The following is a 13199-nucleotide window of genomic DNA, read 5'->3' as shown; positions in this document are numbered from 1 at the left end:
AAGGACAGGTTTACTTTCTTGTATCTTAGATCTCATGGTAGCATTGTGGGGCATCGTTTACAACTGTACAGACAAAATTCCCACTGTTTGCTGCAGTTTTGGGACTTAACACATTGCTTAATCTCCTTGTTTGGTTTCCAATAAGGAAACTGTTTGAAACTTTCATGAATAGTTGATCTTTTTTGAAAACAAGCCTTATGTTGAGACTTAATACGTTAAGACATTTTATTGTGTTCTATTAAGAAATTAGTGGCAATCCATTATATTAAGGTAAAATTACATTATTTTGCCAGGTTAATGTAATTTTTGTTACAAGGATATATAGTATGTTTTTTGAAGGCTTAAAACATTTGCCCCATTGGACTGTAAAGTTCAGCGAGAAGATTCAGCAAAGTGGCAACTTACTTTCTCAGTGTTGAACTTAAGTGAGGCTTTTTGTCTGTCTGATTGTAAGTTATGCCTGACAATGTTTTGATGAGATCTTGGTTAAAAAATGGTGAACATTTCCTTTCATTCCTGTTGAATGTAGTTCAGTTGTTGTCTAAGAAAGATGAATCTTTGTTTCCATACATGACAGCAAAAGGGGTATAGCAACACAGATAATAATAGTAATGAGAAGGCCATACATTCACAGACAACACTACAGTGTGGTGTACTTCTGGGTGAAAGAGGTTTATTAAGATTCCAGGGACAATAATCAGGAACCATAAAGTATTAGCAGGGGACCAGCAGCACAGTTTGCAAAAGTCACCTTTGATGGCTGATTAAGCACAAGAAAACATCATGGAGTGTGCTTTGACATACTTCCTTAACACAAGTCTTTTCATAGTGCATTGAACAATATCCTAAACACGTATGCCGGAAAAAGACTTGTCGCCAAGAACTTTGTGCAAGAGTTAATTTAGCCATGTTAAGACACATTTGGTGGTAATGTTCTACTTACGACGTGTACCAGAAAAATGCAGATGAATGGTCACATACTGAAATGTCTTATTTGGTTTCTTGGAAGTTTTGCAGTGCAATTCTGTGTGTCAAGTAAATATTTGATAATTGATGGTAAATTTTAGGATTTCAACTTTAGAATACCTTTCAGCTACAATACAAAAAGATACAGTACTAAGCATTGAACTATAAACCAAAATTACTATTGTTAATGTTCATGCTACAGACATTTTGAAAACTTGTCGATCCAAAGCACAAAACATAATTAGAAAGGCTACATTCATTATACATGCACCATATTTTTTTCCAGCTATTACAATCATGTTCTTCACTGCTGATTATTAATAATTGACATAGCCACTTAAGCAAATAGAAAACAAGCAACTTGGTGTTGGACGGACAGGATTGTGTGCCATACACAACCAATACTAAAGATCTGACCAAACTAGTGTTATTGCTTAAGCCTTGTGCTTGGACAAGAACAGGATAGCTTATTACTGTTGATATACAATGGAAAACTATTTGCTTACAATTTGAATCAGCAGTTTGTATTCGTGTTTTAACAAAACACCATTGAGTAAAATCACAAGCCTGCCCTGTTGCTCTGCATAAGCTTCAAATGGTGTAATATTTTGTCTAGTGAGATTGGTAAAAAATATTGGTAGCACAACATAATGAGAAATAGGTTTGAATTGCAGATTTTTTTTTCCATGATTTTTTTTTCTATTCAAGCAAGATCAAGACTTGGCTACAGTACAATAAAATATACCAAAAATAAATATCACACATATGGTAATCATATGCAAAATAAATTAGAATCGCATTAGTGGACTGAACCACCTATTTGGATAAAACTATTTCAGTCATGGAAAAGGATGGTTGTGGGTTTAAGAGCAGATCTACAAGTGTATCAGTAATCTTGGAATGCAGTTATAGTAGCCCTTGCCAATGGCTTGATGACTAACAAGAAGTGCATTTTGGGTATATATCTGGGGTTTTTCCAAAGAAAAAGCAATATTCCACCTTTTTACTGGTAAGCTTCTAGCTGGTATTGAGGGATTTTTGATAATTTTTTTGCTGGTTTTAAGAGATCAACTTTGACTAAAGGTACTGTTGCCTATTAAGTGTTTGGTATTGGTATGACTAGAGGTTCAGAATTGGACCAATACAGAAAACGGGTACTGTTGACTCATGCTAATATTGGGACTAGGGCCTTGGGAGGTGATTATATCATTTGATTTGGGGTGGCAGCTGGACAGTTGAAGGAAGTAATATTGCAGGAATGGTTACATAATGGCTCGTTGAGTGGAAAATGACATTTTCAGATAGCTGATGGCAAGCCATCCCTGGTTCTTGGTAGAAGACCATTTCAAGCCATCCCTGGTTCTTGGTAGAAGACCATTTCAAACCTTTAGACTGAGTTGATCTTAAGGCTGGTTCTTGGGTAAAAGGTAGGCATTTCACACTTCAGGTAAAGGAAGGATTTTAGGCTGGTTCTTGAGAGGATGATTTGTTTAAATTGCAAGGGCAAATGGAGCTGTAGGCTGTTTCTTTAAAAGGTGAAAAGCCATATAAGACTGCAGCTGAAGTGAAAGTATAGGCTGGCGCTTTAAGCAGAGAAGGCTAGTTTTAGGCTGCAAGTGGAGTAGCCCTCATCGCTGGCGGAGCTCTGCCGGCTGCTGTGGTCATCCAGGTCACTGCCGCCACTGGTGCTGACACTGTCCATTTCTCCATTGGAGAACTCAGTGCTTTCCACATCCACTTCAATTTCTTCTGCTCAATGCACAAAGACCAAAACAAAATGCCAGTAAGTATAGAACTTTTCAAAAACAAAAAACAAATCATTGGACTTTAAAGGTGAAATCCAGGATTTATCTCCATTAATGAATGGTTAATTCAACCGTCTGTTATTCTCGCTATTCTATGGTTACTCTATCCATTTGTGTCAGTTTGCATAATGCTAACTGGTATCTTTACGATGGGTAGAGAGACTTTCCATATATTCCTGTTGCAATATATGGGTATGGAACAAAAAACTTGGTGCAGTGGCAAACACATTGCAGGATAAAAAATTGAAACATGACCATGTGGCAATGCTTCTCTCAGTAAGGTAATTACCACTTCTACAAGTCTAGCCATGTTCCCGTATAGTTTAATTTGGTTTGTAATATATTAGATTGGCTGTGTTGACTTTGGTCTGACGATGCCATTTTTACAACGGTGGGAACTTAACTGCTGAGCGGATTGCACATAGGTGACAATGGCTGTTGAACCTTGTTTGTAGGTCACAGTGCCAGACAAATCAGGGAAATCACAGATTTCAGCTTCAAAACACATTCTGTACTCAGAGTGACATAATTCAGCCACGTTGTTGTAGCAATTTGACTTTTAAATTGCACTAAATTCATGGTCAAAAGGGAACTTAAGAGATTTTGAAATGCATCAAAGACATTAAAACATTGTTGTCTCTAGTGGCTGAAACAGATTTGCTCTAAGTTGGCTCTTCGATCATGCACCGGGCAACTAACCTCTGTCAGACTCCGAGCGGTGTCCACTGTCGGAGTCCACTTGGGAGCCTATGCTGTCCATGCGGACTCGCTCCCATTCCCCGGATGTCTGCAGGTGGGCTAACTGCCTTTGCAGGTGCCTCTGCTCCCTCTCTAGGGTCTCCAGCTGGTGTCGACTCCTCCGCTCCATCTCTTCAAGTTTCTAAAGAGAGAGAAATGTGCAAGAGTTACTTAGCTAATTTTTGTGCAAAGAGTGGCTACAATAAGTCACACTTGGTGTAAATACGAATAACATTTTGCTTAAAAGGTCACGGCTATTAACAGTTGGCTGCTGTTATGGCGGAGTTGTGACTGGCATCGTACACGAAACTCCCTGCGAATTAAACTAATGAAAATCCATACTGCTTGAATCAAAGAGGAACAGTTGATGACATCGATGAAGGAAAGTACCGAATTATAAGTGCAAAAGGGAAATTACTAAGTTTCCTCATAGCCCTTCCCCCAAACTCGTGTCTAAACTCAACTACTTTAATTCGGTCACCAAAATTTGATATTTTTTACTTATTTTGATAAATCAATTGAGTGTATATTTAAAACAATGTGCACAAACTGCTTATTAAAAACATATCTTGTTTACAAAACATGCATTTTCCTCAAGATGTCCTGAGCTTCAGTAACCATATGGGACTCCATCCACGTCTGACCATGCTATAAATACCTGCAGATCTACACAACTGCAGTAGCAAAATAATTCCTGACATTTTTGTGTGCCAGCCAATTACAGAGCAGGATTTACTGGCAGTAGAAAAACAAAGGCATTTGTTGTGTCTACCCAGTTGAGTAGACCAACACAATTAAAGACCAGCAAATTATACTTCCACTTAGGTTGTAAAATGGCAAAAGATGATAATAACAATGTGTGGAAACAGGCTGACTTTGTTTATTGTTATATCAAAAGGTGTTGTTAGATGTCAGAAGCTATACAAATTGACTGATACAGATAGACCTCTATGTTTTTGTAGCAACGTGTATTGTATTTCAATTCTGTGCTGGCCAGAATATTGAAGCACTTTTATTGTGCCATATAAATGCACTCAAACCATTAAATCACAAACCATTTCATTTACAAACCAATTTCATAGGTGTTTATGCTACTGTGGTGTGTTTTTTTTGTTCCCCCCCCCCCCAGTCCTTTTTTATTTTTTAACTTCTTTTAAATCTGTCAAAATTTACGGGGTATTGTAAATGTTATAGACGGCGCTAACATTTATATATTTTAGTGCTGTTCTGTCATGCTATTTGCTAATAATGTGAGGGGGGGGAAAAAGCATTCATAATGTTATCACTTGAATAACAAGCAAATGACCTCAATCAGCGGGTTTACATTATGGAGGTTAAGGGATGTTTCTTGGAGACTTCTTAAACTATTCAGAATTGTAACAATTGTCAAAATACAGCCAAGTATATTTCTTAGAATAAATAAGATTTGTCATAATAGCAATAACATTAACATTGTGCTCTACTCTTGGTGCAAGAACATTTTAGTAATTAATAAGCACTACCAATAATTGGCAAGTTGTTTTTTTAATCCATTTTGGGAATGAAGTTGATTCATGGTCTACATAAAATGTTCTATACATCTGTGAGTGATGACAGTTTTTTTTTGGACTTTTTCCTTTTTCTTCCAATTGTACTTGGCTGGCCAATTACCCCACTCTTCCAAGCCATCCTGGTCACTGCGCCACCCCCTCTGCCGATCCGGGGAGGGCTGCAGACTACCACATGTCTCCTCCGATACAAGTGGAGTCACTAGCCGCTTCTTTTCACCTGACAGTGAGGAGTTTTGCCAGGGGGACGTAGCATGTGGGAGATCATGCTGTTCCCACCAGTTCCCCTTCCCCCTTAACAGGTGCCCCAACTGACCAAAGGAGGCACTAGTGCAGCGACCAGGACACATACCCACATCCAGCTTCCCACCCGCAGACACGGCCAATTGTGTTTGTAGGGATGCCCAACCAAGCCGGAGGTAACATAGGGATTTGAACCGGCCATCACTGTGTTGGTAGGCAACAGAATAGACCACTATGCTACCCGGACACTGAGTGATGACAGTTTAAGCAACTCTCCTTTGCTTTTCTGAATATTTTATACCTTCCACAGCTAAGCAAGCCCAGACACAGACATGCCAACCAAGTAGAAAGTCGCTATTAACCAAGGAGCAAGTGGGCAACTTTTCTACTTCTGCTCCTTTTGACAGTTCAGCTGTGGTTAAGTGAGATCAGTCTACTCCATCCAAGGCACCTGTGACTGAGCTGGTCATTAAAGGTTGCCTCTTAAGCTGGAGGCAATACACGACTATGCAGAATGGAAAGATTAGTCATCACACACTCGACTGATATTCACATATTTTTAGCGCGCCTCTGCATCATGAGCGCACACACTTTGCTATGAGGTGGATTTGGGTTTCACAGGCAAGACTGGATCTAGCTCCCCCACACCTGCCCACGCTTTTAACCTTGATGGTGCACACAACCCCTTCTCAGCACCTTTCAGGTAGATGGCCTACATGACCTCACATCACTTCTTTAGCTGCTGTGGGATCACCTGCAAACAAGACAGTCTCACAGGGGTGGCTCAACGAAAGGACCACAGTATCTCCCATATACGAAACTTGTACTTGAAAGAGGCCAGACTGTAAAAACTAATGATGGGCAAATCCTGGCTATAACTATCCTTAAAGATAGACTCTAATGGTGTCACGCAGCGGCAACTAGGCAAATGAGCCCCACTTGCTCATTGTATTTCTCTTACATTTTTTGTTTTGGTCTGATGCCTGCCTGTGTGTGTGTTTGGATGACTGGGAATAGGGAAGGGGTTGTGAGAGTGTGGGAGACCCGTTTTAGAATGGCTGACAGAAGTGTACTCGGGGCATCCGGGTGGCGTGGCGGTCTATTCAGTTGCCTACCAACACGGGGATTGCCGGTTCGGATCCCCGTGTTATCTCCAGCTTGGTTGGGCATCCCTACAGACACAATTGGCTGTGTCTGCGGGTGGGAAGCCGGATGTGGGTATGTGTCCTGGTCGCTGCACTAGTGCCTCCTCTGGTCAGTTGGGGCACCTGATCGGAGGGGAGGGGGAACTGAGGGGAATAGCGTCATCCTCCCACGCGCTACGTCCCCCTGGCGAAACTCCTCACTGTCAGGTGAAAAGAAGCGGCTGGCAACTCCACATGTATCAGAGGAGGCATGTGGTAGTCTGCAGCCCTCCCCGGATCGGCAGAGGGGGTGGAGCAGCAACCAGGATGGCTCGGAAGAGTGGGGTTATTGGCTGGATACAATTGGGGAGAAAAAAAAGGGGGGGGGTCAAAAAAAATGTAGGTGTACTCGCCTGGTAAGTGTACAAGCTCACAACCGCTTTCACCATAGTGTAAATATTGGATATACTTCCCTGAAATGGAAATATGTCAAAACTAAACAAGGATTCACAAGCAATGCTAAATTTACAGCATTTTAAAGGCTGGAAACGAGCTCTACATAAGTGCGAATGCAAATGAGCACTGCAGACGCACAGCCTGGTTGTACATTAATACATATTAACTAAAGTTAAATAAGGTTTCAACAGCTATGCTGCAAGTTGGTCTAAGAGGTTACAGTTAGGCTTAAAACATGATCAGCCTCTTCCAACTATTGATGCTCTTGCCATTGCATCTCTCAGCACAGTAGAACTGTGCAAATTGGCCTCAGTAGGTGCCAATAAGCAGGGAACCATATTTTATTCCATCACTGCCATTGCATCAGTTGTGGAGAAGGTTTCAAGACATCAGTCAAAGCTGCTCTGAGTGAGCTGGCCTCCATGTTCAAATAGTTTGCCAAGGCTGAACAAAGACACTCCTCAATTTATCCTGTTGCCACCTCTTGTGGATGTTAAAAAGAATTTCCCGTTTCCAAAACTGTTTGGAGAGGACTGATCTTAGAGATTGCACTCGGTCTTCCATGGCCACAACTAAGGGAGCCAACATCTTTTTGCACAGATTTGCAAAAACAAAACAAAACAAAACAAAATGGATGCCACTGCCACTGAAAAACTGAAATTCTCCTTGTTACATTGTGCCACATTCCCAAATGAGTTGCTCAGTTGGTTCTTAGCCAGCTTGGAAAGTATACTCAGAGAATAATCTATAGATCCCCTTCTCTTGCTCATCTTGGTGGCTTTGTTATCTCATGTCTACATCTAACACTTGCAGTGGTAGACTCCACAACTTCTAAAGAAGATTTTTGACCGAGCGCCTTCAGTTTACCAATAGCTCAGTCACAATGGCTGCTAATAAGATGTCCAGCACAGCAATAAAGGGAAGCTATCAAAACATCTTTGCAGCTCTACTCACGTGGAACCTTACTGTGTCCACTGTTCTGCAAGACACCCAGAGGATTTTGCCCATTGTGAAGCTGGTGCCGATGATCAATTTCCTGAATGCGCTACTAAGCAGGCCACCATTTTAGATCCAAGCTCCAATGAGAAACCTCCCTCCTCCCACTAATAAATAAGAGGTTTCCAAAGCTACACGGTGCGAGTCGGCCAGAGCGGTTCAGATCAGAGTTATGTCTCAACCAAACTGACCAGGCAAAACCACAGTTTCCCATCTCTGTGCCCATGGCTCTTCCTGCTTCCAAGTCTAATAAAATGATTCTTTTAAATCTCATTTTAATGAGGAGACAGAGAACACTCTCAATAAAAGCAAAGGACTTACTGCTTGTGAAGCCGCGACCGCACTAGATGAGTTAGCAAGTTATTGATGTGAGTCACAGAAAGTTGAATCAGTTCATCTGGACATAACGTTGTGTCCAGATGAACTGATTCAACGTTGTGTAATTTCCTTACCTGGATTATTGAGCATGCATAAAGACATATTGACGTGAACTTTTCAGACACACAATTGCATATATTTGCACTGTGAAGTAGTGAGGTGATGCTGAATTTGACAAATGTACATTTAAATTAAAGAGAAAAAAACGGGCTAGCCTAGTTTCAGTTCAGTGTTTTTACCTAGAAAAAAAATCATCACGGCACGTTTTAATTTGGTAATGTGATGTCCACATTTAAAAGAGCCACCTATTAAGGTCATACATTGGCTGTCAGAGTGAAATTGAGCATATTGTTACTCAGCAGTCACCAATCATCTCTTGATACAAGTGATTTCCTTTAGCTTTGAGATTTTGGATTTCACACATGTACAAGATACTCAGAGTTTATGAACTCATCAGTCAGAATACTAACTAACATATAGAGGATCTTCTCCACAGACATGTTAAAACTGCAGCATTGGCAAACGCTCTGATAAAAAAACGTATCATAAAGTTATTGTGTCAAAGGTAATGTATTAAATGTCACAGGAATGCAACCATAAAGCTCATTTACTATACTCGAACTGGCAACGACATTATTTCATTGACAAGTAAAGAGTCAGGAAGAGGAAGGAGGAGCAAGTGATATGCAGCAGGGTCTTCTTGTGGACAAGTCATGGTCCTCGGTTAGAAACATAAACCATGAACGTAAAACATGAAGAGGATCTATTTAACCGTTTATCTCATGATGCCCCCACACCATTGACAGATATGGCCCCATTTGACTGCCATACCTTAATATGCACTTTAGCCTTGTTGAGCAGTCCCAGTGTGGTGTGCCGGCTGCAGTCTGGTCCCAGAGGAATGAGGGACTTCAATCTCTCCAAACACAGGCGGAGATGTGCTCGTCTATGGAAGGAGAGATACAGTCAAAAGAGGGAAGTGTTTTGTTGGGCTTTTTTTTATTTAAAGCACACATGGGAAACTGATTACACAAGATGTTTCCAGTTCATTGGTTCAGTTGATTGTGCTTGAGCTCCTTAGTGATAGGGTCGCAGATTGATGTCCTTCTGGTTTGGTCCTGATTCACTTTTGTCAATATGATAATAGCAATACAATAGTCAATGATTAATAATTCTTCGTTTATCTATTTTTTCTTTTTTTTAGCTAAGAATGCATGCTTGACCAGCGACTTCCCTACAATTACATACTAATTACATAACTGAACCTGTCTGGGTCCAGTTTTCAAAAATGCTGAGGTCAGCCTGATATTCTTGTTTTGATCCATTAGAGCCTTGGGGTTTGTGGTCTGAAAGAATGATTGTAGTGGCAATGGACAATCACTTTCCTCTCATATGACTGAGTAAAATGTAGGTCAAAATGTGATGTCATCTCTTCTCTCTGCATTGGCCACCATTATACAATTCAGAAAAAAATCCACCACAAAATAGGTTTACATTTTTCAGAATCCAATACTCACATCTCCCATAATGTGATTCTCACAAACAATGGTTGCTCTTAAGATGAATGCACATTTATTTTCAAAGGAAACATACCCTGACATTTGCTTTGCCTTCAAAGCGAGGGTCCAGCTTAGCATTACAGCAGTATAAGCAAGCTGATATTAGATTTGCAGCTGAGAATTCCTCAGGAAGGAGTCATGTTGTCTGGAAGCAGACAGTTCCTATTTGCTGACTAGGGAAAACTGTGAACGTCCTCTAGGTCCAGTGCTGCTACAGTGGCTAGATTACACCTCCCTCTCATTCAAGTTGCAAAATGGACACCTCTGTCCAACACAAAAGTGCCATTTCTAATGAAAAATTTTAAAAAAAATGGCTTGATTTAAAAATTCCCTTGCATGCTATGTTGATGATTTGTTGACTAACAAGGCGAACTCCGTTCTAAACTGACATGGTCAACATATTTAGCATAGTACAGTAGATATGCAAAAAGCACGCAGCCTGCAGAGTGTTTTTGGATTATCAGCTTGAAGCTCCATTTTGAGACAGCTGGCCCTTGAGATAAAGTATAAACCACACATTTGCTGCACCCGTTGTAAGGCTGTGGAAAAGCTATATTTTCCCCATCCTGTAGGGCTTTTCCTTATTCATACATTGAACTTCAACTCCTCTACAGAAAAAAAAAGAAACAGTTGATTGCATTGTGAATAATGTCTGCATCTAAAATTGTTTGGACTGCAGAACATCTGAATACGTTTTCCTCTCACTCCTGATATTATCACTTGTTTTTTCATCCTCTCTTCCAGTATTGTCGGTGTCTGTCAATTTCAATATGTTTTAGCCAACCAGCTAAAAAACTGAAATTATTCAAGAAATTCCCTTTACTCACCTATTCTTTTCCAGTTCGTTGTGTGCTGACCTGTTTGGCAAAATTTATAGAAATAAAATATAAAGTATTGTTACCCATAGGTTTCAGAATACAAATTAAAACACCATGTTGAGTTTTTATCAATACACTAAAAACCAAATTCCTCTGGATATACCTTGCTCTATCACCATGCACTCTCATCATTCAATCTTGATAATATTAAGATATTTGTGATTGTTGAGCTATTAATCCTTTGAAATACCAAATAAACTTAAACAATAAGGGGGAGATTTGAATCCCATTGTTGTTAATCAAAAATAAAAGGAATATCATCACATTCAATGGTGTTTCCTCACACAACCTGTCTCACAGCATTTCAGAATAAAAATCAGAATTTAACCTACCTATTGTGGATATTGTCAATTTTCTTGTTCTTGTGTTTACGTTGTTTTTGATGATGTGCAGTCTCATTCGCAGGGTATGTGGAGGCATACCCATGTTCACATTCTGGAGATTAAGGACATCACACATCAACGCATTGCAGTTTAATAAATTAAGCTAAAGTTCAAAAAAGGGCCTCGATTCAAAAAGGCAAGTTTTCGATTGGTAAAGTTGAGCTTTAACTTGGCAGTTCTTTCTATGTTACATCTTAATTTCTGGCCAATGAGAACGTATTCCTCGTACAAATCTTAAAAACGAATTGCAAATACAACAGACATCCTTGACAACTTCCAACAGTCCCCTCTGGAATGACTTCTACGCTGTATAGAAGATTTGTTAACCAAATGATCCAAAATAGCCCATACTTGTTTGCGCATAGTGGATGCATATCTCAGAAATGACATAAAAAGCATAAGGCCTGATGAACCGAGGTCAACAGCAAAGACAATTTCTCAACACCACGTAATCTGTAAATACAACATCAACCTGAACAGTTGCACACACCTCAGTTGGGAAATTCGATTCAATTCTAGCCTACTGCAAGCTTTGCCCGGAAAACCTACAATTCCCATGATCCCTCTCGCAGTCCGCCCCAGTAACATGCGAGTGAGACCTGAAGCCAATTGTGATTGGATCCTTGCGGCGCCTCTGCGTCTGCCAACGTGAATCCCAGCCAATCAAATCCTTTGAATTTGTTCCATGTGGAAACCATGTGAACAACAGATACAGGGAAGCCCAGAATACTTCTGAAAATGATAGCCGAGCTTGGACGTGGGAGATTTTTGATTGTATGGGGGAAGAAGAAAAAAAAAAAGATCTAAGGAGACATTTGTTTGCTCAGAAGGACAATGCGAGTGAAATGAAACCACACACACGTGCAAATTGCCTATTCATTTCCCTGGCTTGAGCGGCGCAACAATAGACCACGAAAAGAGAAACTGGGAAAAATAAAGGGAAAAAAAGTTTGAGCCTCAAATAGGCTCGAATTAAGACATATATCAAATCTATGCAGCGTGCACAAATGCGAGCTATTCACACACCGACTAGCATACATCCAGATTAGCAAGAAGAGTCTCTCACATGATATATAAGAGCTTATTAAACGGAAGCAGGTCATAGCAGTCTGCTGTTAGTGAAATATAACCCTGTTTTCAGTTCGACGTGCAAATCGATCAAAATGAAATGTGCAGCCACAAAAGGCGCATAGGCCCAGCTTTTTGCTCAAAATATGTAATGTCTGAGGGACCCGTGCAGCCGACATCGCTACCGAGAACAGTTGCAGAGAAAAAGCAGGTGAACTATTCCCCCGGGGATCGTTTGCGCGTCTTTTGTCGCCTTCGCTCCTATTGTTGTCTGCCCGGCGCATTACGTGTTCATATCCCGGATAGCCGGTGTGTTTACTTACTTCCGTTCGTCTTTTCGATGTTTTCAATGTAATTTGCTGCATCGAGCAACACTTGTACGTTTTTCATGAAAGTGCTGATTTGGTCCATTGCGGAACATTTGGAGTACAGGACGTCGCTGAGAGCAAATTCAGACATGGCTCTAAAATCATGTTGGTCCACGGACACATCAGACTCCGAAAGGACCTCTCCGGATTTCAGATCACTGTGCTGTCGCATGTATTTTACCATTTTTTCCCCCACTCTCCTCCGAGCTTGTAGATCAGCGAAATTATAAAAACAAAAAACAAAACAACAACAACAACAACAACACTGGATTTATTCTCCGTGTCCCGGCTGTGCACTGAGCGGATGACTAAACTGAACTAGGCTGGATGGTGTTGCAGTCCTTAGCTACAGCCACTTGCCCTACTTGGTGGATAATCCCTCCCACTAACGCATGCACATTGCATTCGTTGTCAACCATGCCATAATGAATTCTCATTAAAAATATTGCAAGACTGTAACAAATAACACTAACATGCACATGTGACTACGATGCTGCTGCAGTGACATGTTAAAAAAAATTTTTTTTTTTACATAAACTTCAACTTAATCTGGATTCTCTCCTTATTCACAATAGGATTTGTGACTTACATTTCTTTCTCCAGTTCTTCATTAGCAGGTCCGTGAGGTCTTTTCACATTTAGACAGATATGGCTATAAATGTGTGGGCTTAGCGATAACAAAGCCGTATG

General features: G+C 40.5%; 1 protein-coding gene across 1 annotated transcript; it reads right to left on the bottom strand.

Annotated features, from left to right (window-relative positions):
- Positions 1–657: 657 nt before the first annotated feature.
- On the bottom strand, positions 658–12693 carry LOC130132840 (max-interacting protein 1-like). Its single transcript, XM_056301860.1, has 6 exons — positions 12465–12693; positions 11023–11125; positions 10640–10669; positions 9085–9199; positions 3471–3651; positions 658–2715 (listed from the first exon to the last, which is right to left on the bottom strand). Exons 1-6 carry the CDS (start codon positions 12691–12693, stop codon positions 2552–2554), a joined length of 822 nt encoding a protein of 273 aa, XP_056157835.1. The 3' UTR covers positions 658–2551.
- Between the last annotated feature and the right edge of the window lie 506 nt (positions 12694–13199).

Source organism: Lampris incognitus, unplaced genomic scaffold, assembly GCF_029633865.1.
Source record: "Lampris incognitus isolate fLamInc1 unplaced genomic scaffold, fLamInc1.hap2 scaffold_185, whole genome shotgun sequence".
Lineage (NCBI taxonomy): Eukaryota > Metazoa > Chordata > Actinopteri > Lampriformes > Lampridae > Lampris > Lampris incognitus.
Note: the sequence above shows the minus strand (reverse complement) of the source record. Positions and strands in the feature narration are given on the sequence as shown.